We start from the raw sequence: 24135 nt of genomic DNA on the forward strand, positions 1-24135 counted from the left end.
AGCAAGATAAACTAGGCTGTAGTGACCATGTTATGAAGAGGAAAACATTTAGAAAACGGTAATACTGTCGATTATATAAAAGATGTGATGTGTATATTGCACCTTTTAAAATTTATTGCACTGTTTTTTGTTGCAGTTTATTACAGTATTATTATTGCTTTGCGTCCCCTGTCATCCTAGTACCCCCCTCCCCTCCAGAGAGGAGTTGTACAGTCTGATGGCGTGTGGGACGAAGGAGTTTTTGAGTCTATTAGTCTTGCACTTGGGATGAAGCAGTCTAGCACTGAACAGGCTCCTCTGGTTACTGATAACGCTATGCAGAGGGTGACTGGCATCATCCATGATGCTCCCTAGTTTTTCCACAGTCCTCTTCTCTGCCACCATCACCGGAGAGTCCAGTTTCATTCCGATCGTAGAGCCTGCCCGCCTGACCAGTTTCTCAATTACCGTATTTTTCAGACTATAAATCGCAGTTTTTTTCATAGTTTGGCCGGGGACTTATACTCAGGAGCGACTTATGTGTGAACACATTACGGTAAAATATCAAATAATATTATTTAGCTCATTCACGTAAGAGACGTATAAGATTTCATCGGATTTAGCGATTAGGAGTGACAGATTGTTTGGCATTTCTAGGCGCATTCAAGGCGTTGAGGGGATCCGGTTTGGTGGCTGCAGGATTAGGTCTCTGCTTTTTACGGATGATGTGGTCCTGATGGCTTCATCTGGCCAGGATCTTCAGCTCTCACTGGATCGGTTCGCAGCTGAGTGTGAACTGACTGGGATGAGAATCAGCACCTCCGAGTCCATGGTTCTCGCCCGGAAAAGGATGGAGTGCCATCTCCGGGTTGGGGAGGAGATCTTGCCCCAAGTGGAGGAGTTCAAGTACCTCAGAGTTTTGTTCACGAGTGAGGGAAGAGTGGATCGTGAGATCGACAGGCGGATCGGTGCGGCGTCTTCAGTAATGCGGACGCTGTATCGATACATTGTGGTGAAGAAGGAGCTCAGCCGTAAGGCAAGGCTCTCAATTTACCGGTCGGTCTACGTTCCCATCCTCACCTATGGTCATGAGCTTTGGGTTATGACCGAAAGGACAAGATCACGGGTACAAGCGGACGAAATGAGTTTCCTCCGGCGGGTGTCGGGGCTCTCCCTTAGAGATAGGGTGAGAAGCTCTGTCATCCGGGGGGAGCTCAAAGTAAAGCCGCTGCTCCTCCACATCGAGAAGAGCCAGTTGAGGTGGTTCGGGCATCTGGTCAGGATGCCACACGAACGCTTCCCTAGGGAGGTGTTTAGGGCACGTCCGACCGGTAGGAGGCCACGGGGAAGACCCAGGACACGTTGGGAAGACTATGTCTCCCGGCTGGTGTGGGAACGCCTCGGGATCCCCCGGAAAGAGCTGGACGAAGTGGCTGGGGAGAGGCTGCTTAGGCTGCTGCCCCCGCGACCCGACCTCGGATAAGCGGAAGAAGATAGATGGATGGATGGAGATTGTTTGGTAAACATATAGCATGTTCTATATGTTATAGTTATTTGAATGACTCTTACCATAATATGTTACGTTAACATACCAGGCACGTTCTCACTCAGTTGGTTATTTATGCGTCATATGACAGCCTGTTGTTCACTATTCTTTATGTATTTTAAATTGCCTTTCAAATGTCTATTCTTGGTGTTGGATTTTATCAAATACATTTCCCCAAAAAATGCGACTTATACTCCAGTGCGACTTGTGTTTTTTTCCCTTCTTTATTATGCATTTTCGGCAGGTGCAACTTATACTCCGGTGCGACTTATACTCCGAAAAATACGGTAATTGTATTTTAAACAATTCTTGGCAAATAGTTGGGCCTGAGAAGTTTTTTTTTCTTCTGTGCATTTAATTGATGACGTTTTTTTTCTTCTGTGCATTGAATTGATGTTATGACTACAGACATTTCAGTGAACGGTAAATTACTTGAGTTTACTTTTGGTCGGTAAATCAAGACGCAGTTTTTGCAACGTCACGGCAGCATGCTAGCTCATCGTATACATTAGCATGCTAGCTCATCGTAAACACGCTGAAAATATTCAAACACGAAAGTTCGATTCTAATATATGGGTGAGGGCCGACATCCGGGCAACTGAGCTACATACGGGTTCTTCGAGCCATAGCAACCAGACTGGCGTTGAAAACAAACCGTTGCCATTACTCTTTAACCTGTCGACCTACGCTGGTTAAACCCGTCATTCTGCCTCCAAAATGCCGAAAAACTGTGTTGTTTTTGGTTGTGCTAACCACAACTGGAAACAGGGAAAACAAAGGTTGTATTTTGTTCTGCCAAAGCGTGATAAAAGCCCACAGAGACGAGATAAATGGCTCGCAGCTTTACACTTGGAAAACGAGGACGGTTCTCACTGGAGTCCCCCAAAGTCCCGGGTCGTGTGTTCGGATCACTTCGTTTCTTGTAAATATAAGGAACAAAAACCCACCTTCTTAACCACAACTTGGCTATACGTCCGTGCTAATGTTGTACTTGTTGAATTTGTACCTTATAACGTTCGACAGCTGAAGTTGTTGTTGTACAAAAATAACATGCGGTATATACTATATAATATATAGCCTAGCTAGCTATTTTCGAAAACCGGACAGCGAGAGGATACCAAAGGCAGCGTTAAGATGGACACCACCGGGAAAACGTAAGCCAGGGCGGCCAAAGAACACCTGGCGAAGAACAGTTGAAGGGGAGCTGAAAGAGATGAAGCTTACATGGGGCGAGGCACAGAGACGAGCACAGCAGCGAGATGAATGGCGTAGAGTCGTCGAAGCCTTATTTCCCATCCGGGAAGAAGAGGATTAAGTTAAGTAAGTAATATACTATATAGTCTATAGCCTAGCTAGCTATTTTCGAAAACCGGTTTCGTTTAAATTTGCACTTAACAGTTGGGTTTTTAAAAACCAATAAACCCTATAATTTTCATGTTGCCATTCAATACATGTAGCCCTCAAATCTCTCAATATTTTATACACTAACACTTGATCTTGTTGTTGATAACTTCCGCGTCTCTTTCTTAGTAGCGCGCAGGCTAAGCTAACTAGCAAGCTAAGCTAAGCCTGAGAAGCTTTAAAGTTCACTGAGACGAGTCTGACGCAAATAATACATTTTTGTTTTTTCACCCGATATGCGAATAAGTAAAATGCGTAAATGAAGGATTTAACGCCGACTTCCAAGCCACAACGCTCGTTAAATGCTTTTTATGTCAATGCTGTGTTCGCTGTGAGCTGGTTTGTTTTCAACGAATTCCCGGTTGCTAGGGGATTGGTAGGCGGAAGTGACGTAGGTCCGCCCTCACCCATTCCCCGTAATATTAATTACATTGCCTCTCGTTTTCAAAAGAACATTGACGAATACAATGTACGACTTTTTGAGTCGTCACCAAGATATGTATATCACTTTGACACACCTCATAGATCACTTCCAGCCGCGTCACCGGATGTGTCTTTTTCTTGGCGTTTAAACTCTGCATGCGTCGTCTATCAAGCAGAAAACATTATTTAAAAAAACAGTCAGACATGAAACTGATGTTAACGTGTTTGGAGGAACAAGTTTCGCACATACATGAAAAGGAATGGGAAACAACATCGCTGAGGTGTTTTTGGCGCCAGTGAGTCGTACAGTGACAGGCGCTTTAATATGACGCCAGTGGTCCAAACAGCTGATCCTGGCGCGTCAACTATGCGCCGCGCCTTGTCAATACAGCACGAGTTTCACCTTGTTGTGGACGCGCAGACACTTTATTGACACAACAACGACGACGAGACGAAGGACGACATGCCGAAATATTGCGCGGTGCCCAACTGTAAAAATGACTCAGCGGGCGGCAGCGACCGGAAAAGTTTCTACAAGTAAGTTAGCGAGCTGGGTTTTGGGTTTGTTTGAGTCCTTTGCCTCTCAGGTCGTCGTGGTGACAAGGCGCGTCTTCTTCAAATGACTATCAACACATGTCTGTATAGAAATGTCTGCTTGGCCTGTCTAGTGTCGAAATTTGATTGAGACTTTATTAGTAATAATAACACGGATGTTGGTATTTTCTGCTTTTATGAAGGAGTTGGGTTCGTTGTGTCTTGTTTTGACCTTTAAGACTCTAAGTTTCGATTCAATCACTGCTTGTGTTTACTGATCCGTTACATAATTTGAAGTGGAGCTTCTCAAGTAATTGGAGTTCTACTGTGTATACATCTGTCCTCTCCATTCCCCTTTAAACTTCATATTTAATATCATACTCATCAATTATTATTTGTAGTTAGGGATGTCCGATAATGGCTTTTTGCCGATATCCGACATTGTCCAACTTAATTACCGATACCGATATCAACCGATACCGATATATGCAGTCGTGAAATTAACACATTATTATGCCTAATTTGGACAACCAGGTATGGTGAAGATAAGGTCATTTAAAAAATAAAAATAAGATAAATAAATTCAAAACATTTTCTTGAATAAAAAAGAAAGTAAAACAATATAAAAACAGTTACATAGAAACTAGTAATTAATGAAAATGAGTAAAATTAACTGTTAAAGGTTAGTACTATCAGTGGACCAGCAGCACGCGCAATCATGTGTGCTTACGGACTGTATCCCTTGCAGACTGTATTGATATATATTGATATATAATGTAGGAACCAGAATATTAATAACAGAAAGAAACAACCCTTTTGTGTGAATGGGGGAGGGAGGTTTTTTGGGTTAGTGTACTAATTGTAAGTGTATCTTGTGTTTTTTATGTTGATTTAATAAAAAAAAAACGATACCGATAATAAAAATCGATAATTTCTGATATTACATTTTAAAGCATTTATCGACATCTCTAATTGTAGTGTTTCCCATGCCTGCCACAAACAAATTTGGTCTTTGTTTTTTGTTTTTTCAAGTATTATCACTAGAAGAGAAGGAATAGCTAAATATGCTACACCAAGGGTTCTTAATCTTTTTGACCTTTGGGCCCAACTTTTCCACTACAGAAGGGCCAGGTGCCCACTCAAATACTAACACTGAATTAGAAATCTTATTCTCGATTTTAACCGTATTCATTAAATACAGTACAGGCCAAACGTTTGGACACACCTTCTCCTCATTTAATGCGTTTTTTATTTATTTCTATGACTATTTACATTGTAGATTGTCACTGAAGGCATCACAACTATGAATGAGCACATGTGGAGTTATGTACTTAACAAAAAAAAGGTGAAATAACTGAAAACATGTTTTATATTGTAGTTTCTCCTTTGCTCTGAACAAAAAAAAGGTGAAATAACTGAAAACATGTTTTATATTGTAGTTTCTCCTTTGCTCTGATTACTGCTTTGCACACTCTTAGCATTCTCTCGATGAGCTTCAAGCACGCCTGTGAAGTGAAAACCATTTCAGGTGACTACCTCTTGAAACTCATCGAGAGAATGTTACGGAGCCCCTAAAGCAGGCCTGGGCAATTATTTTGACCTGGGGGCCACATTTAGAGAAAAAAATGTGTCTGGGGGCCGGTATATCTATCTATCTATCTATCTATCTATATATCTATATATATATATATATATATATATATAGATATATATATATATATATATATAACACACATATAAACTGTGACAATCTGCTGTACAATATGTGTGTGTTTGGGTCCTATTTTTAGGAACACTAATACAAAACCTCACAATAATGTCTAAAAGCTAAAAACGTTATAAAAAAACGGAATGGAATTTTAAATGTTTTACTGAATGAGACACCCAGAATGTACATGAATATAAAGAATGTGGGATTTACGATATTAACTCTGAACGATAAAACACTGAATGTTGACAACATAACGTCACACCCCCTCTCCATCTACATATTTTACAATCAAGCGAAACACAACAAAAGTGCAACAAACACGGGGAAATATGAATGTGAAGGGTACAAAAACCCCAAAACACTACAATCTGACATATCACTTTTCTTGTAGAACTTTGTTGTAAAAATCTCCTTCCGCGTCTGTCCCTGACACCCACATTTCAGGCTCTGGAATCACTCTGTAGAAACGCTCCCACCCACACTGCTTGGTGCCTCGTCTGAGCTGCTGTGACTTGCATTACCATAGTAACTAATTAGATTACCATAGTAACTGGTATATAATTCAAAAGCGCAGATTCTAACCATTTAAATACTTTGTATAGTTGAAGACTTCCGGTCTTTATAAAACATCACTGCACATCATAATGGCAGCTACAGTTTCCATCTTAAAGATCTAAAAAAATTATTTGGGAATGTCCGGCGGGCCAGATTGAAAAGCTTAATGGGCCGCATGTGGCCCCCGGGCCTTAAATTGCCCAGGTCTGCCCTAAAGGGACATGGGGGAATTGTTTTTTTTTTTAGATATGTATCTCGTGCTCACGCGAAGGTTTCTCGTCCGCAGGAGATGTTTTCCCATGAGCACAAGAAACATATCTTAAAAAAATATTTTCCCCATGTCCCTATATGTTTCTTGTGCTCACGGGAAAACATCTCGTGCCACGAGAAAGTATCTCGAGCGCACAAGAAACTTTTGTGTGAGCACAAGATAGTTCCTCGTGCGCACGAGATACATACCTAAAAAAAAATAAAAAATTACCCCATGTCCCTTTAGGGGCTCCGTAGTAGGCTAATCAATCACTCAAAAATAACAATATAAACATGGATTCAAGTATGGCTCTCTATTTGGCTCCTACACACCGGCCCCTGATTGATCTTTACAGACTCAATCACATTCATTAATTTAATGCAAAAAAAAAGAGGAGCCTATTCCATAATAAACAAACAAAAGGCAAAGCCTTGAGAGAAAATAAAGTATATACATTACGTCCCTTGTGCGTGTCTTGTGGTCTGGTCTCCATGACTGACCAGTCAGCCCTCAGCCTCCAGGACGCGGCACAGCTTGGTGATAGGCCTTTCGATGACTGAAGTCTTTGTTTGGAGGTTGACTGACCGGACCAGGCCTCCTCCATCTGGCCGAGTCTCCAGTATTCTGCCCAATGGCCAGGAGCCCCGTGGGGCTGTGGGGTCGACCACCAGGACCACATCTCCTGGCTGCAGGTTGTTCCTCACTTGGGTCCATTTCTGTCTTTCCTGCAGAAGCGCCAGATACTCCCTTGTCCATCTGTGCCAGAAAAGGTCAGCCATATACTGGACCTGTTTCCAGCGGCGCCTGGCGTAGAGATCCCTTTTCTCGAAGGTGCCAGGAGGAATGATGGGTTGAGTTTTTAGAAGGAGAATGTGGTTTGGGGTCAGCGGCTCTAAGTCCTGTGGATCTGGGGAGACTGTGGAGAGGGGACGACTGTTGAGGATTGCCTCTGCCTCGCAAAAGATGGTGTGCAGGCCCTCATCATCAATGATTTGTTGGTGGAGAGTAGAGTTGAGTACCTGTCTGACAGACCTGATGAGCCTCTCCCAGACTCCACCGTGGTGGGAGGCTGCGGGTGGATTGAATGTCCACTGAATTCCCTCAGAGAGAAGGGAGCCTTGGATTTTCCTGTCATCTAGTGAACTCAGGGCCTTTTTGAGCTCAGCTTGAGCTCCCACCAGGTTAGTGCCATTGTCGAATCGAATGTGCTTAACTTGTCCTCTCCTACAGGCAAACCTCCTTACAGCATGGATGCATGAGTTAGTATCTAGTGTGTAGGCTACCTCCAAATGCACCGCTCTACTGCTCATACAGGTAAAGAGGGCCCCATACCTTTTGACTAGGCTCCTCCCTCTTTTAACTGTGATTGGGCCAAAGTAGTCTAACCAGACATTAGTAAAGGGAGGGAGGTCAGGGAGGATTCTCTCTTGGGGTAAACTTGCCATTTTTTGCTCTCCTGTTTTTCCTCTCACACGTCGACACACAACACACTTTGAAATCACCTTTCTTGCTGCGGAGTTTCCCTTTACCACCCAGTATTTCTTTCGGAGCTCAGAAAGCATGTGGTTCTTTACTGTGTCCAGTGTGTTCGTGAATGTGTCTCAGGATGAGAGTTGAGATATGAGCATCTTTGGGGAGGATACAGGGGTGCTTGGCTTCCTCAGGCATTGCAGATCTATGCAACCTACCCCCTACCCTTAACATGCCTTCATCTAGCATGGGATCTAACCTGCTGATGTTGCTGCTCTTACGAACACTAGATGAAGCCGTTTTGAGTGTTGCCATCTCCACAGGGAATGATTGTCTTTGGACATGGATGATCACTGACTTTTCGGCCTGCGAGACATCTTCCACTGTGAGGCACTGTCCACCAAGTGTGGACCTGAAAGTTTTGAGTTCCTTGTTCACGTTGTAGCTGTGTGAACGGGTGGCAGTTTGACCTGAGAGGAGTTCCTTTTTCCTTTTAGCAAGCAAGCTTAGAATGTTCTTCATCTTCAGATACCATGCCACTGCTCTAAGGAGCTTTTTCCAGTTTGAAAAGGAGGAAAGCAGCTGGTTTATGGGGGTTTCAGTGTTTACCACTGTAGTGAAGACAGTAGTGTTCTTTCTGACTTCTGGGTCATCCTGTAACACTGACTTGGAGCCCCATGTTTCCTGTGCAGGCCAACTTTCCTTTTGGCTTTCCATAAAAAGTCAGGGGCATGTATCCATCTTCTTTGCTGCATCAATCTGCTGGTACTCAGCCCTCTGGAGGCATCGTCAGCTGGATTGTCCTTACTGCCTACATACCTCCATTGAGACAGCTTTGTTTTGAGGGATACACCTTTGTAGGTGGCTGCACAGTCAAAAACCACCCTGAGTTTCTTCTTTTTGGGGTGGTACACTCTGTGGTGCGGTATGTACCAAACCTTTGTCTGGCTGAGCTCCTCCTCTGGCACCTCCTCAGCATAGTGGCTTTCCAGAATGTCATTGAGAGATGCAACACACTCCTGTTTGAGTTGCTGGTTCCTTTCCATTTTTCTTTTCAGGCTTTGGAGGCACTGTTCGGCACTTGGGCGGTTGTTGGGCAGGTTGACCGTGGGCTTTCTGAAGGGTAATTTCAGACTGTAGTGTCCGTCCTGTAGCACTGCCTCATTGGCTATCTCTAAAAACTGTTTGTCTTCTACTGACAGCTTAGTCTTTTCCTCTGACACTACCTCACTGAACTCCAGGTTATACTGGGAAATTAAAAGCTCCTCCAGATTTGCAACTGAAATACTGTTCACAGTTGCACTCACTGCCTGTCTCTTCTGACCTCTAAATGGCCCGTTAACCACCCATCCCAATAGCGTTCTCACTGCATGTGGACCCCCACCATGGCTATTTATAACCTCCCATGGCTCTAACAGTTTTGGAGCATTTGTGCCTATCAACAGCTCCACCTTTGAACTGATGCTCGGGAGTATAATGTTGCCTAAATATGGCCATGGGGCTATGTCTTCCTGTTTGGGGATGCTGCTTGTGGTGACTGGCATTTCTTTCTGTGTGAAGACAACAGGAAGAGGTAGGAAATGATTGCTGTCCAGTGCAGAAACTTCCAGCCCAGCTACCATGTGAGTTGGGACAGACCTTTTCTGATTCATGGTCCTTAGTAGGATATGGGTCTTTACTCCTTTTACTTTCAACTGGGCCATAAGCTGTTCAGAACAGAAGCTAGCGGAGGATCCAGGGTCAAGGAGTGCATAAACTGAGAGGACCTTTCTGCCCTTCCCTGCCTTAACTTTGACTGGGACAATGGACAGAACACTCTCTTGGTCCCCGGCCCCTATATGGCCACATAGCTCTGCTCCTGCACTGCTTGCATCTCTAAAGGGCTTTTCTACCTCTTTCGATGCCTTGTCTTTCCTGTCATAATGTAAAACACTTGGGTGAGATTTTTTACACAGTCTACATGTCTGACGACTTGGACAAACAGAACTCATGTGCCCTATTAAAAGACAGGCAAAGCACATGCCCTGGCTCTTTAGGAAACTAAGCTTGTCTCTGTGCTTCTTCTTAATGAACCATCTACACAACTCTAGTGGGTGTTTGTTTTTACAAGTTAGACAAATGGGCTCTGAGTCAGACTCTGGCTTGGACTCCGTTGGGCTAATAGTAATACTTGTGGCAAAACTACTACCAGCTGGCTTTGAGTGTTGTGGCTTTACCGAGGGTCTAGCGTTAGCCTTTCCTATTGCTGACTGCTCCTGTACCCTTAGCTCTCCAAAGACTGGATGGGCTGCCACACGAGCTTGCTTTTCTATAAAGCTAACCAGGTCTAAAACCCTCACCCTGCGGTTGTGCTCTTCCTGCTGCTCATAGGCTTTGTTGCGCCATTTCTCCTTCAGCTTGAATGGCAACTTAAACGCAATGCTTCTCATATTGGCCACTGTGTCTAGTTCGTCCATGTACTCCGTCTCCTCCATGGTATTACAGCAGCTCCTGAGGAACATGGCATACTCCTGCAAGGATTTGGAATCCTCTGCCCTAATTGGAGGCCAGGTCTGGACCTTATCTAGGTATGCACAAGCAATTTTAAAGTCATGACCAAAGTTCTCTTTTAATAACCTTTTGGCTTTCTGGTAGCCTCTGTCTGGTGACATATATTCACAACTTTTGACTAGCTTTTGAGCATGGCCTTTTGTGTACTGGATGAGGAACTGCAACCTGTCCCTGTCATTGTCCGTTTTACTTTCGACCATGTGTTCAAAGGAATGGATGAATGACTTGTACTCCAAGATTTTTCCATCAAAGAAGGGAACACTTCCTTGTGGGAGGGTGGACAGAAGCTGCTGTTTCACAAGAATCTTAGTCAGTTCATTTTGGGCTTCCAGAATTTTGATCAGCTGATTGTTCTGTGTTGAGCTGGGGGTGGCTTGTTGAGGTTGGAACTGGAAACTGGCAGGCACAGCTTGGTGAACAGGGGCCTGCTGGGGATAGAGACCGGCAGGCTGACAAGGGGCCTGCAGAGGTACAACTGGGACCTGCTGCGGTTGAGTTGGGGCCTGCTGAGGTTGGAAGCTGGCAGGTGGAACTTGGGGTATAGATGCATCGAACAGAGTAGTGGGGAACTGAATCTGAACTCCTTCCTTGGGCCTAACCACTGGGCTTCCCACAGGTGAACCACACCTTGATGGATCAAATGCTACCCCTGTAACTGCTGCTCTCTGATCTGCACCATGCACCTCTAAACCTTCTACTTCCCTCAAGTAGTTAATTTTAGCATTAGCCGCCTCTATTTCTGTTTTTAACTCCAAAGCCTCTCTTTTTTCCTGCACATTAACTCCTGTTCTTCAATATTATACTTTTCCTGCAACCTTGCTGCCCTGGCTGTCAAAGCAACCTTTTCCGCCTCCGCTCTAATCCGCAATGATGAAGAGGAATTATTGGATGACTGTCCTGAACTGGAGGACTTGACTGATGCCACCCTGGTTGACACTATGCCTGGGTGACCAGTTAGTTCATGCCTATATAGGCTGCCCGCCTCCTCTAAATTGTCTTTAAATGACCAGTTATTAAATCTCTGTCTTTAAATATAACAATGTCCTCGGGTGGAGGAGCACAGGTGTGGGTTGAGGGGTTTTCAAGATCTGATATCCATCGGGACACCTCAACTTCAAAGGCATCTATAAGAGCAATTTTAGGCTGATACCATGTTTGGTCATCAGCCCTTCGCTCGTCTGGCTCTAAATTTTCAGAATATGATCTGTGCAGAGATTTAAACTCCATTAGGAATTCATTAAACTTGCTCATATTTATTTTCACTTCTTTTAAAGCCTCTGTATCCACCATCAAATTGTGCACAATGTTCATTCGCCTTGTTATGTGTGACATTTTGCCTATTCTGGCGGCGCGCACACGAGAAGCCTCCTGCGCAATCGTCGTCATTTCTCCTCCTTCGGCTGAATTATTAGTTGACATTTTCCTCTTTTAATCAACAAAAATCCTTCACTTGGTACATCAAAAAATGTTTACACTTCCAAGTGAATATAAAAGATTCCAAAAATAGTCTTTATCCTTTTTGGGAATTAAATGTCCGTTCACGGGCCGTCGGGCGCGCGCGCGTAAGCCCGTCACCAAATGTTTGTAATGTAACTTTTAAAAATCATTACGCGGTGATCGCGGTCCCAAAAATAAACATTTCTTGCATGATAATGTCCAGAAAAACTCACTTGATATTACTATAGAGTCCTTTTAACGAATGAGTTTGATGGTTTATCACAAACCTTAATGAAAGAAGTCCTTTGTTCCTGCACCATGCGCTTTGGCCTTGCTTCCTGCTTGGTGCGCAATCCTGTCGGCTGTACTTCCACAGCACGTCTTTGACAACTTGTAGCGGCATAAAACACTGAAAGTGATTGTTCCTATAACCCCTTTGTTTCAAATGTTTGTTCCACTTGTGGCGCGGGCATCTTGTCTGACTCACACCATACACAGCCTTCCTTGTCACGTATTCTTCCTTTTCCCGCTTTCCATCCACTAATTCAAACTGATCCAGCAGCGCAATTGAAGATTGTTATATTTACAATAATCAAGTAACAGAATATTTGGGAAACAAAATAAATTGTAGCTTATATAAAGCTGAGGTCTACAGACAGGTGAGGTCTACAGACAGGTGAGGTCAAAGACGGTATGCTGGTGCCCGACTGTCAATCACGCGCCCAGCGCACTTCTGCCCCTTATAGGCCTGCGTGGGAACTTTTCACCACCTGCAAACGGTGCACACTGACATACACAAATCAATCACTCAAAAATAACAATATAAACATGGATTCAAGTATGGCTCTCTATTTGGCTCCTACAGTGTGCAAAAAAGTAATCAGAGCAAAGGGTGGCTCTTTTGAAGAAACTAGAATACTGCTGCTCACTGCTCCCCTCACCTCCCAAGGGGTGAAGAAGGGAATGGGTCAAATGCAGAGGACAAATTTCACCACACCTAGTGTGTGTGTGACAATCATTGGTACTTTAACTTTTTTAACTTTAAAACATGTTTCAGTTATTTCACCTTTTTTTGTTAAGTACATAACTCCACTTGTGTCCATTCATAGTTGTGATGCCTTCGGTCACAATTTAAAATGTAAATAGTCATGAAAATAAAGAAAACGCAATGAATGAGAAGAACTTAAACCTTATCAAATAATATTAAGAATGTGTTAACTACAAATAATATCAAGTTAGGCTTAGGTCAGGTTGATTACAACAATAAATACTAATCAAATATACTGCAAAAGGAGGGACTCCTAAATAACTGATGAAAAGTACAGTTATGCAGTGCCAAAATAAATAAAGTTAGACTAAAGTAATAGATAATATGTTTAACTAAAATTAGACAAAATGAAAATGTAAATGAAAACACAGCTTTACCACTTTAGTCATAATGTTTGCGCCTAAAAAGTTCCAGATTTTGCTCTAGACTTCTGTTTGCTATTGTCATTACTGCCACAAGTGGTGTAAAAGTGTATTGCTATTGACTAACGCTGTGGCCCATACAGACCACAGCTAAGGAAAAAAAAATTTGGCAGCCCTTTAGTAGATGCTCACAGCCCATTAATGGGCCCCAGCCCTATGGAAAAGAAACACTGCGATACACTAAACACCGTAGGACAGGGATGTCAAACTAATCTTTATTGAGGGCCACACTGAGTTATGGCTTCCCCTTGGAGGGCCACTTGTAACAGCTGATCATTTATGAATGTAAATGTATAAGGATCCGCCTTACAATAATTTTAGCAGAACTTTACATAGAACTAGGGATGTCCGATAATGGCTTTTTTGCCGATATCCGATATTCCGATATTGTCCAACTCTTAATTACAGATACCGATATCAACCGATACCGATATATACAGTCGTGGAATTAACACATTATTATGCCGAAATTGGACAACCAGGTATGGTGAAGATAAGGTCCTTTTTAAATAAATAAAAATAAGATAAATACATTTAAAACATTTTCTTGAATAAAAAAGAAAGTCAAACAATATACAAACAGTTACATAGAAACTAGTAATTAATGAAAATGAGTACAATTAACTGTTAAAGGTTAGTACTATTAGTGGACCAGCAGCACGCACAATCATGTGTGCTTACGGACTGTATCCTTTGCAGACTGTATTGATATATATTGATATATAATGAAGGAACCAGAATATCAATAACAGAAAGAAACAACCCTTTTGTGTGAATGAGTGTAAATGGGGCAGGGAGGTTTTTTGGGTTGGTGCACTAATGGTAAGTGTATATTGTGTTTTTTTATGTTGATTTAATTTTTTTTTTAAATAAATAAATTATACCGATAATTTACGATATTACATTTTAAAGCATTTATCGGCCGATAATATCGGCCTGCCGATATTATCGGACATCTCTAGATAGAACCTTGTTACAACAGAAATTAACCAGATATTAACAGTAGAAATAGATTAATAACCATTTTGTGGAAATATCACCGCAAATGACGCAATATGTTCCCGAATACGTCAGTAGCCAAATGAGGAGCCTTTGTAACCCAGTTTAAAATGGTTCTATTATAATTTATATACCAAATAATATATCGTGACATATATTGTTATAGCTTTGCAATATAGATCGCAGTATAGATTTTATGCCATATCGCCCATCCCTAATTCAAATGTGTCACAGCGAATTATGCAAGTTAGGCGACATCATTCATAAAGTTTGTCCTTCGCTTCATCCTAGGTTCCCCCTGCAGGACCCTGAGCGGCTGCAGCTGTGGCTGAGCAACATGGGACGGGAGAACTGGACTCCCTCACGACACCAGTACATCTGCCACGAGCACTTTGCGGCGCCGTGCTTCAAAGTACGTTGGGGGATCCGTTACCTCGAGAGTGACGCCGTGCCCACCGTCTTCCGGAAAGCCGAGGTAAGACAAAAACAAAACATGACTGGACCACCGTCTTAATCCACTAGTTCTACACACAACGTCCAGTCACACTATATATGCTTCTTTGTACAATCTGCAAGTATATTTACTTCATCTAGTGCACAAGTGTCAAACTCTATTTTATCCATCGCAATCATGGCTGCCCTCAGAGGGCCGCTTGTAACAGTGAATATATGAATATAAACGTATAATAGCTGTTTTTGATTATTATATTTTTTAACTACAGTTTGAAGGATATCACAAGTCAAGATGTTAAAGTTAAAGTACCAATGATTGTCTCACACACACACACACACTAGGTGTGGTGAAATGTGTCCTCTGCATTTGACCCATTCCCTTGTTCGCCCCCTGGGAGGTGAGGGGAGCAGTGAGCAGCAGCGGTGCCGAGCCCGGGAATCATTTTTGGTGATATAACCCCCAATTCCAACCCTTGATGCTGAGTGCCAAGCAGGGAGGTAATGGCTCCCATTTTTACAGTCTTTGGTATGACTCGGCCGGGGTTTGAACTCACAACCTACCGATCTCAGGGCGGACACTCCAACCACAAGGCCACTGAGGAGGTCAAGCACATATTTAAACAAAAAAAAAGTGCTGCACAGTCGGATAAGTATACAAATATGCAATTACATGCAGTTAATTTTTCTGTCAAAATTGAAAGAACAAATACATTTGTCAAGAAAGTGCATTTGTTATTTCCAGCCTTTTCCCAGGCCACATAAATCACATGGTGGGCCACATTAAATGGAGTGGTGGTACAAAATAATTAATGTTGCAGGACGGATCGTTTCTGTTGCAATGATAATAAAGTGTAGAAAGTTGCACGCAGTTAATTCGACATATTTGAAAGAAAAAATATGTTTAGCCAGAAAGTGCTTTAATATTTCCAGCTTTTCACATGCCACATAAATAATGTGATGGACCATATTATTGAATGTGATGGACCATAAAATGATGTCATGGGCCACATTAAATGATGTGATGCACTACATTAAATGTTGTGATGAACTAAATTAAATAATGTGATGGACCACATTAAATAATGTGATGGACCACATTAAATGATGTGATGGACCACATTAAATGATGTGATGGACCATATTAAATGATGTGATGGACCATATTAAATAATGTGATGGACCACATTGAATAATGCGATGGGACCACATTGAATAATGTGATAGACCACATTAAATGTTGTGATGGACCACATTAAATGATGTGATGGACCATATTAAATAATGTGATGGACCACATTGAATAATGTCATGGACCACATTGAATAATGCGATGGACCACATTGAGTAATGTGATAGACCACATTAAATGATGTGATGGACCACATTAAAAATGTGATGGACCACATTAAAAATTATGTGATGGACCACATTAAATGATGTGCTGGACCACATTAAATAATGTAATGGACTACACTAAATAATGTGATGGATTACTGTAAATAATGTGAAGGACCACATTGTTGATGTGATGGGCCACAATAAACATTGTGAATGACCACTTTAAATAATGTGATGGGCCAAATAAACATTAAATAATGTGAGGGACCACATTGAATAATGTGATGGACCACATTATTTAATGTGGCGAGCCATTTTAAATGACGTGGCGGACCAGATGTGGCCCACAAGCCTTGAGTTTGACACATGGGATCTAGTAGATTGGGAATGTCCACTTATATTCTAATGCAAGTACAGGTAGTAGTTCCTTCCATATGTAGCCTCTGCAAAAACATTGTTTTTTGTTATCCTCATAGAAACGCAAAGTGATGGATGGTACTCAGAAGAAAGTGAAAGTGTTTTGCCCAAACACTAATCCAAGTCTTGCACCATCAGTGGACAGAACGGTAGAACAAGTTGACTCGTCACAGATGCATGGGATCAACCTGAGGGAGTCGGGGGAGGGTCCAGAATCCAAGCAGTGGGCTGTGGTCATGGGTTCAAATACCGCAAACCTGTCTTTGACGGTAATGCACTCGGTCAATGATCACGGCGACGGCGAGGTGGTGGTTCTGTCTTGTGACGGCCAGGAGGAGCTGCTGGGCGAGAGCGCCGTCACTGTTCCCACCTCCGCCCACAGACTTGTTTTCAGAGACCCAACAACGGAAGAAATCCCCACGGCGGAGTCATGCCACGTCCAGCAAGACCACGAAACGCAGGTCATCGCTTACTTTGAGACCATACCCAATGTCCTCCCCAGCGACGTGTGCGCCCATCTGCTGGTCTCCCAGGACATGGTGCTTTCGTCCGCCCTGAGCCCCGAGCCCATCACATCCACTCTACCTATCGTGTCCAAACACGCGATGATGCCGTTGCTTTCCCGCAACTTTGGGGCAGATGGAGGCTACAACCAGCAGGATGCCGCCGTCACACGGGGACAAGACCACCAGCTGGAGGAGCACTGGTGAGAAATGTATTCTGTGTTTGATTTAATTTAGGCAATATTTTACTCATGTTCTGTTATTAACACAGAATTTCATACCGTATTTTTCGGACTATAAGGCGCACCTAAAATCCTTTAATGTTCTCAAAAAGGGACAGTGCGCCTTATAACGTACTAATTCTGGTTGTGCTTACGACCTCAAAGCAATTTTATTTGGTACATGGTTTAATGATAAGTGTGACCTGTAGTTGGCATTCACACATAAGAGATTCTAGAGCCGTGTATAGCGAGTATGGCCAATTGAATAAGAGCGCCATCTTTGCTACCGATAACGTGTGCGGCTGTGCACGTAAGCATGCAATTTCAGTCCTTCTGGCGTTAGTTTTCCTGACAAAATCAAACAAAATTATAAGTCTAAATATTAGGGGTGTGGGAAAAATTGATTCGAATTCGAATCGCGATTCTCACGTTGTGCGATTCAGAATCGATTCTCATTTAAAAAAAAAATTTTTTTTATTTTTTAAATTTTTTATTTTATTTTTATTTTTATTTTTTTTAAATTAATCAATCCAACAAAACAATACACAGCAATACCATAACAATGCAATCCAATTCCAAAACCAAACCAGCAACACTCAGAACTGCAATAAACAGAGCAAATGAGAGTAGACACAAACATGACACAGAACAGATCAAAAGTAGTGAAACAAAAATGAATATTATCAACAACAGTATAAATATTAGTTACAATTTCAACATAGCAGTGATTAAAAATCCCTCATTGACATTATCATTAGACATGTATAAAAAATTTTAAAAAAGAACAATAGTGTCACAGTGGCTTACACTTGCATCGCATCTCATAAGCTTGACAACACACTGTGTCCATTATTTTCACAAAGATAAAATAAGTCATATTTTTGTTCATTTAATAGTTAAAACAAATTTACATTATTGCAATCAGTTGATAAAACGTTGTCCTTTACAATTATAAAAGCTTTTTACAAAAATCTACTACTCTGCTTGCATGTCAGCAGACTGGGGTAGATCCTGCTGAAATCCTATGTATTGAATGAATAGAGAATCGTTTTGAATCGGGAAAAAATCGTTTTTGAATCGAGAATCGTGTTGAATTGAAAAAATAAGTGATTTTATTTTGTCAAAGTATAATTTTGTGGCAATTTAGTGGCCGTATTTGATGCACTACGCCTCTACATTCATGCCGTGTTAAGTCACCAGCAGGCTGACTAATGCTCCTGTCAGCGCAATTTACGTCAGAAAATACTCAACGATCCAAAATAAACGTATTACTCTGATTTTGCAGAAATCTTCATTAGTTTTGGACCTACAACTCGACTTGTTAATCACAAAACAAACAAACAGGCACTCGGTGAGTCTAAAAAAAATCAGTGTGCGAATCAATCAATTGAAAAGATGTTTGGCAGATAAATGTATACCTCATATTTTCATAGGGATTCCAGTGAAGTCCCAAGAGGAGCCATGTCTTGGCGGGGAGCAGTTTTTCAGCTCTCAGCTGTTAAAAACTTTCCTTGGAAAGATTAGAATACCCTCCAAAACTGAAATCAACATAATTGTTCGCGAGCCACTCGCATAAAGAGAACGCTGTCACTACCGCAGCTATGTTCAGTTCTCCATTCCGCAGCCGTATGTGGCTTCTGGTCCAATAGTCATCCGCAATCTTGTCTTACAATCGTAAAAAATGGGTCTTCAAGAGGATGTAGGTAAACGGGTCCTTTGTTAGCTTCAAGCAGCGCATGTTTACGTGGCGAAAAACTCTTCAAATAAAATAAATTTCTCGTGAGAAAGTGCAGTACAGCATAGGACCAGCAGCAAAGTTGGTAGCAATCCTGGCGCTCTGAAGTCACGCGACTGCCTTTTTAACAGTCATTGAGGAGATCACCTGAATCTGGGTTGGCTCTCTCTAACCACGGTTCTGATGGATTCGTGCGGACTGCAGGTTGACGCCTGTTCAATAAATGACGCTAGATAAATAAGCAAGATACGCCAAAACGTTGTTTCATTGAGCTGTACTGCTCAAAAATCTGTCAAAATGTTTTAGTACGACTTTGTTGAGCTACGAAGCAACACCGCTTGAAGGAATGCGGAGCATTACGGCTACCATAGTCAGATGTACTGTGCTTCAATGACCAACCAGACCCCTTTAATGCACCTTATAATCCGGTGCACCTTTTGTATGAAAATAAACCCACTCATCGGCAGTGCACCTTATAATCCTGTTCGCCCTATGGTCTGAAAAACACGGTTGTTCGAATGCATGCTGGCAACATGCTGGTAAGCCTCAAATAGAACCAATTCATTTAAAATGTGTTTTATAGAAGTAAGTAGATGGTAATACTGTATACGTCACAAAGTCCTTAAAATGGTTGATCACTGCCATTTTGTCTTCATAATTGTCGTGTAGGACAATGTGTTTCTTGTGTGATGCATTGAGTCCAAAACATAGCTTGGACTCCATTCCAATCTCGTTTCCCCCGCCTTGCCCAGCTACCACAAGCACCATCTGAGCAAAAAGCAGCTGGAGGCCATCGTGGCCGAGCTGCAGAAGAAGGTGAAAGTTCTGCAGCAGCGGCACCGGCGCCACCTGGAGAAGCTTCTAGGCCTTGAGGTGACGGTGAGCCAGCTGAGGCAAAGCAACCTGCTGACTGAAGAGCGACTGCAGCTGCTGGAGAGGGTGAGGACGCCAGACATTTGCTCAATGCGACTCCTGTGACGAGTCATGTGATTCCATGTGTGGCGCCGACTCCCCTCAGACGTACATTAAATAGTAATAATGTGACAGACCACATTGGATGATGTGCAGGACCATGTTAAGTGATGTGGCGGGCCCCACTTCAAATGATGTGAAAGGCCGCCTTAAGTGATATGGCAGGCCATATTAAATAATGTTGTGAAAGGCCGCCTTAAGTGATGTGGCAGGCCAATTCAAATAATGTGAAAGGCTGCATAAGTGATGTGGCGGGCCACTTCAAATGATTGAAAGGCAGCATAAGTGATGTGGCGGGCCACTTCAAATGATGTGAAAGGCCGCGTTAAGTGATATGGCAGGCCATTTTAAATAATGTTGTGAAAGGCCGCATTAAGTGATGTGGCAGGCTAGTTCAAATAATGTGAAAGGCTACATAAGTGATGTGGCGGGCCACTTCAAATGATTGAAAGGCCGCATAAGTGATGTGGCGGGCCACTTCAAATGATGTGAAAGGCCGCCTTAAGTGATATGGCAGGCCAATTTTAAATAATGTGAAAGGCCGCATAAGTGATGTGGCGGGCCACTTCAAATGATGTGAAAGGCCGCCTTAAGTGTTATGGCTGGCCAGATTAAATAATGTTGTGAAAGGCCGCCTTAAGTGATGTGGCAGGCCAGTTCAAATAATGTGAAAGGCCGCATAAGTGATGTGGCGGGCCACGTCAAATGATTGAAAGGCTGCGTAAGTGATGTGGCGGGCCACTTCAAATGATGTGAAAGGCCGCATTAAGTGATGTTGCAGGGCACTTCAAATGAAAGGCCACACAAGTTATGTGGCGGGCCGCTTCAAATGATGTGAATGGCCGCAATTAAGTGAAAGGCCAAATTAAGTGATATGGCTGGCCAATTTAAATTATGAATGTTGCCCGCCATTTCAAATGGCGTGGCGAGCCACGCTCAATGATATGGCAGGCCACATTAGATGACATGACCTGGCGGGCCAATTTAAATGATATGGGGGCCCAAAATAATTGACGTGGCGGGACAATTATATTATATGGGGAGCCAATTTAAATTATGCAGCAGCCAACTTGAAATAATGTGAAGGACCGCCTTAAATGGCGGGGCTGCCCAATTAAAATTATGTGGCGAGCCAAATTATATGATATGGCGGGCCAATGTAAATGATATGGCATTTAAATAATGTGAAGGACCGCATTAAGTGGTGTGGCGGGCCACTTTAAGTAATGTGGCGGACCATTTTAAATGGCGTGGTTGCCCAATTTAAATTATGTGGCAAGCCAAATTAAATGATATCTCGGGCCCGTTAAAATTATATGACAGGCTCTTTTTTTTATTTGTATTATTCCTTTCATGAAAATGCAGATATACAAGCCACGTACAGTTGACATTTTCATTGTTTTTTTGTTTCTAATACATTTCCATGATCAGAAAGGAGCAGATGGAAGAATACTATTCTTATATTTATCTGCCCCCTTTTTAACACAAATTATTTTAGATGACTTTATCACTGTTGCCTCCACCAACACCCGAACTCCAACATACTTTTTAATTTTCGTTTAAGCATTTTCACAATGACACGTCCATTCAAAATCAAAAATCAGTTTGATATAATTCCAGTTGTCTCTTTTTGTAACTCTTTTTAAATTCAAAGATATTCTTGCAACTTTTTAAGTCTTTCTTTAGAGAATTCCATGCTTTCACACCAGCAACAGACAAGCACATTTGTTTCAAATTTGTTCGCACTCTTGGATGTTTAAAATCATACGGCCTTCTGTGGTTCTCATCTTCAGACGTGAACACAAATAACTTTTGTAAGTCCTTCGGAAGAACTTTATTTCTAGCTTTGAACATCACTAATAGAGTATGCAATTCTACAATGTCTTTTAGTTTTAATAATCATCTAATAGAAGATTTATTTTATGATTTAAAATCTAGTTTTAATCATTTAAATAATGTGGCGGGCCAAATTAAATGATTTGGCAGGCCACATTAAATGATGTGTCTGGCCATTTTAAATTATGTGACTGGCCAATTTAAATGATGTGGAGAGCCACGTCAAATGATGCGATAATTTCAGATATTTCAGATAAAATGATATTAAAGTGTTGAAAATATGCAATTGCAAATGCATGAAGTTTGTTTTTCTGTCAAAGTTGAAAGCACAAATACATTTAGCCAGAAAGTGCTTTATCATTTCCAGCCTTTCACAGGCCACAGTAAATAGTTAAATGAAATGACGGGCCGCTGTAAATAATACGAAAAATATGTGACTCTGTGTGTGGCGCTGTCTCTCCTCAGGCGTACATACAGACCAGCGCCAGCGAGACTGTGGCCATCATCTACGAGGAAGACGAGGCGGCCTATTTTTACACTCTGAACGGCGGCGAGGAGAAGCTGTGAAGGTCTCCACACTCAGGGGCCAAAGAAAGACAAACACTACTGTTATTTTTGTAATAATCGTTTGAAACGCGGGTGTGGCTTGATAAACTGTGATATTTGCACACTTCTGGATGATAACTGGGGACAATATTGAATGTCTTTTTTTAAGTTTTCACTCTTTCATCGCAGCCATCTTTTTGTTTCAGCTGAAATCCAATTAAAATATAACGCTCATTCAGCGCCGCTTGTGTCGCTTTTTTTTCCTCCGTGGTTAAAAAAATCTCAAGTTAAGACATTGATCCAATCAATAGTTTGTCACATTAATCGAGTAATCGGATAAAACACACATTATAGCCTCAATGTGTATTTTAGGGGAAATAATTGAAATGATCGGCAATTCTTCCACTTGCCATAACTTTCATTCTTTTTTGTAATAAATGCACATCATCAACATTAAAATTGTACCGTTAACGTATGTATTATTAAAAACAAAACACACTACCACTCGTGTGTTATTGCAGTAGCTGGTTGGGAAATATGGCCGCATATTTAAAGTTCCAGCCTCTCCATGCGGTCAGGATGTTTATAAAATTGTATTAGTCACTATCATTAAACAATTCATCAGAGCAACAGAATACAAATCAAAACTTTTTTTCCAGATTGATTAATCTTTGCAGCCCAGTGTATTAAGTGATATTATTTGTACTCAATTCTATTTGGTTGTTGTTAAACTAAATCAGGGGTGTCCAAAGTAGGGCTAAGGTCCATTACATGCACGTTCTAAAAAATACAATCACTTAAAAAAACAGCGAAAATGACCAAAAAGGAATGAGAAAGATATAAATGTTGGCACGAATAATAAAAGTCTTTCATTGCTAGCTGCAATATGTGCTTAGCATATTGGATTGGTTTTTAACTAGTGCTGTCAAATGATTATTTGTAATCATGATTAATCACAGTAAATTACTGGCTTACATCTGCTGTGTGCCCAACTTGTCACTTATTAGTTAGTGCACTCTAAGCTTAAATAATACACAAATAAAGCTTATTGTAATTTTCTACTTTTTTAATCCCGCTCTTTCTTCCGTCACTTCCTGGTGTCCAACACATAACACATGTCATCATATCCTGTGTCCCCCGCCCTTAAGTTCCCCCTACAATGTTTCCGGTATTGCCCCGTGACCTGAGTAACCAATACATTGTCTCCAGTCTTATAAATTGGTACACTTTGAGTTGACAACATCACTTAAATTAACTAAGAAAATATCCCAATATTTTTTTTGACACAGAATGTCACAAAATAACCGTACATTATTGTAACCTATTTTTATGGGCTTGCCTCTTTGTGATGTTAAATTCTTGTTATAAGCTGTTATACAGTATATGCCTTGAGCTCTTATTTCGAAGGCGCTTAGAGCGGAAGTGGTGACACGTTGTAATGTATAAAACTACAAAATAACAAACACGGAAGCTCCAGTTTTACACGAGGACCGCTTTATTTCCTTCCTTTCAGAACCTCAGCTCCACTACAACGTGTCACCACTTCTGCTCTTAGCGCCTTCAAAATAAGAGCTCAAGGCATATACTGTATAACCGTTAACATCACAAAGAGGCAAGCCCATAAAAATAGGTTGCATAATATATTTGCTCAAAAGTTATTAACAGTATAATCTAAAATTGTAAGCTTTTTTTTATAACCATATTGGATTTATTTTAACCTTTTTTATTTCTTTACAGAATGTGTTTAGCGAAATACGTTTGCGCACCCTTGCCTGCAATTGTTTCATTG

General features: G+C 41.7%; 1 protein-coding gene and 1 long non-coding RNA gene across 2 annotated transcripts in view; one reads left to right on the forward strand and one right to left on the reverse strand.

The window, feature by feature from the left end:
* Positions 1 to 3496, reverse strand: part of LOC133658469 (uncharacterized) — a 31133-nt gene extending 27637 nt beyond the window's left edge. Inside the window, exon 1 of the long non-coding RNA XR_009827473.1 lies at positions 3445 to 3496. This is a non-coding gene — a long non-coding RNA (uncharacterized LOC133658469). The remainder of the gene's footprint in view (positions 1 to 3444) is intronic.
* Positions 3497 to 3633: 137 nt separating this feature from the next.
* LOC133658467 (THAP domain-containing protein 5-like) lies at positions 3634 to 22580 on the forward strand. Its single transcript, XM_062060544.1, has 5 exons — positions 3634 to 3886; positions 14617 to 14800; positions 16593 to 17239; positions 19745 to 19931; positions 22266 to 22580. Exons 1-5 carry the CDS (start codon positions 3813 to 3815, stop codon positions 22365 to 22367), a joined length of 1194 nt encoding a protein of 397 aa, XP_061916528.1. The 5' UTR covers positions 3634 to 3812; the 3' UTR covers positions 22368 to 22580.
* Positions 22581 to 24135: the final 1555 nt, after the last annotated feature.

This window comes from Entelurus aequoreus, linkage group LG10 (assembly GCF_033978785.1).
Source record: "Entelurus aequoreus isolate RoL-2023_Sb linkage group LG10, RoL_Eaeq_v1.1, whole genome shotgun sequence".
Taxonomy (NCBI): Eukaryota; Metazoa; Chordata; class Actinopteri; order Syngnathiformes; family Syngnathidae; genus Entelurus; species Entelurus aequoreus.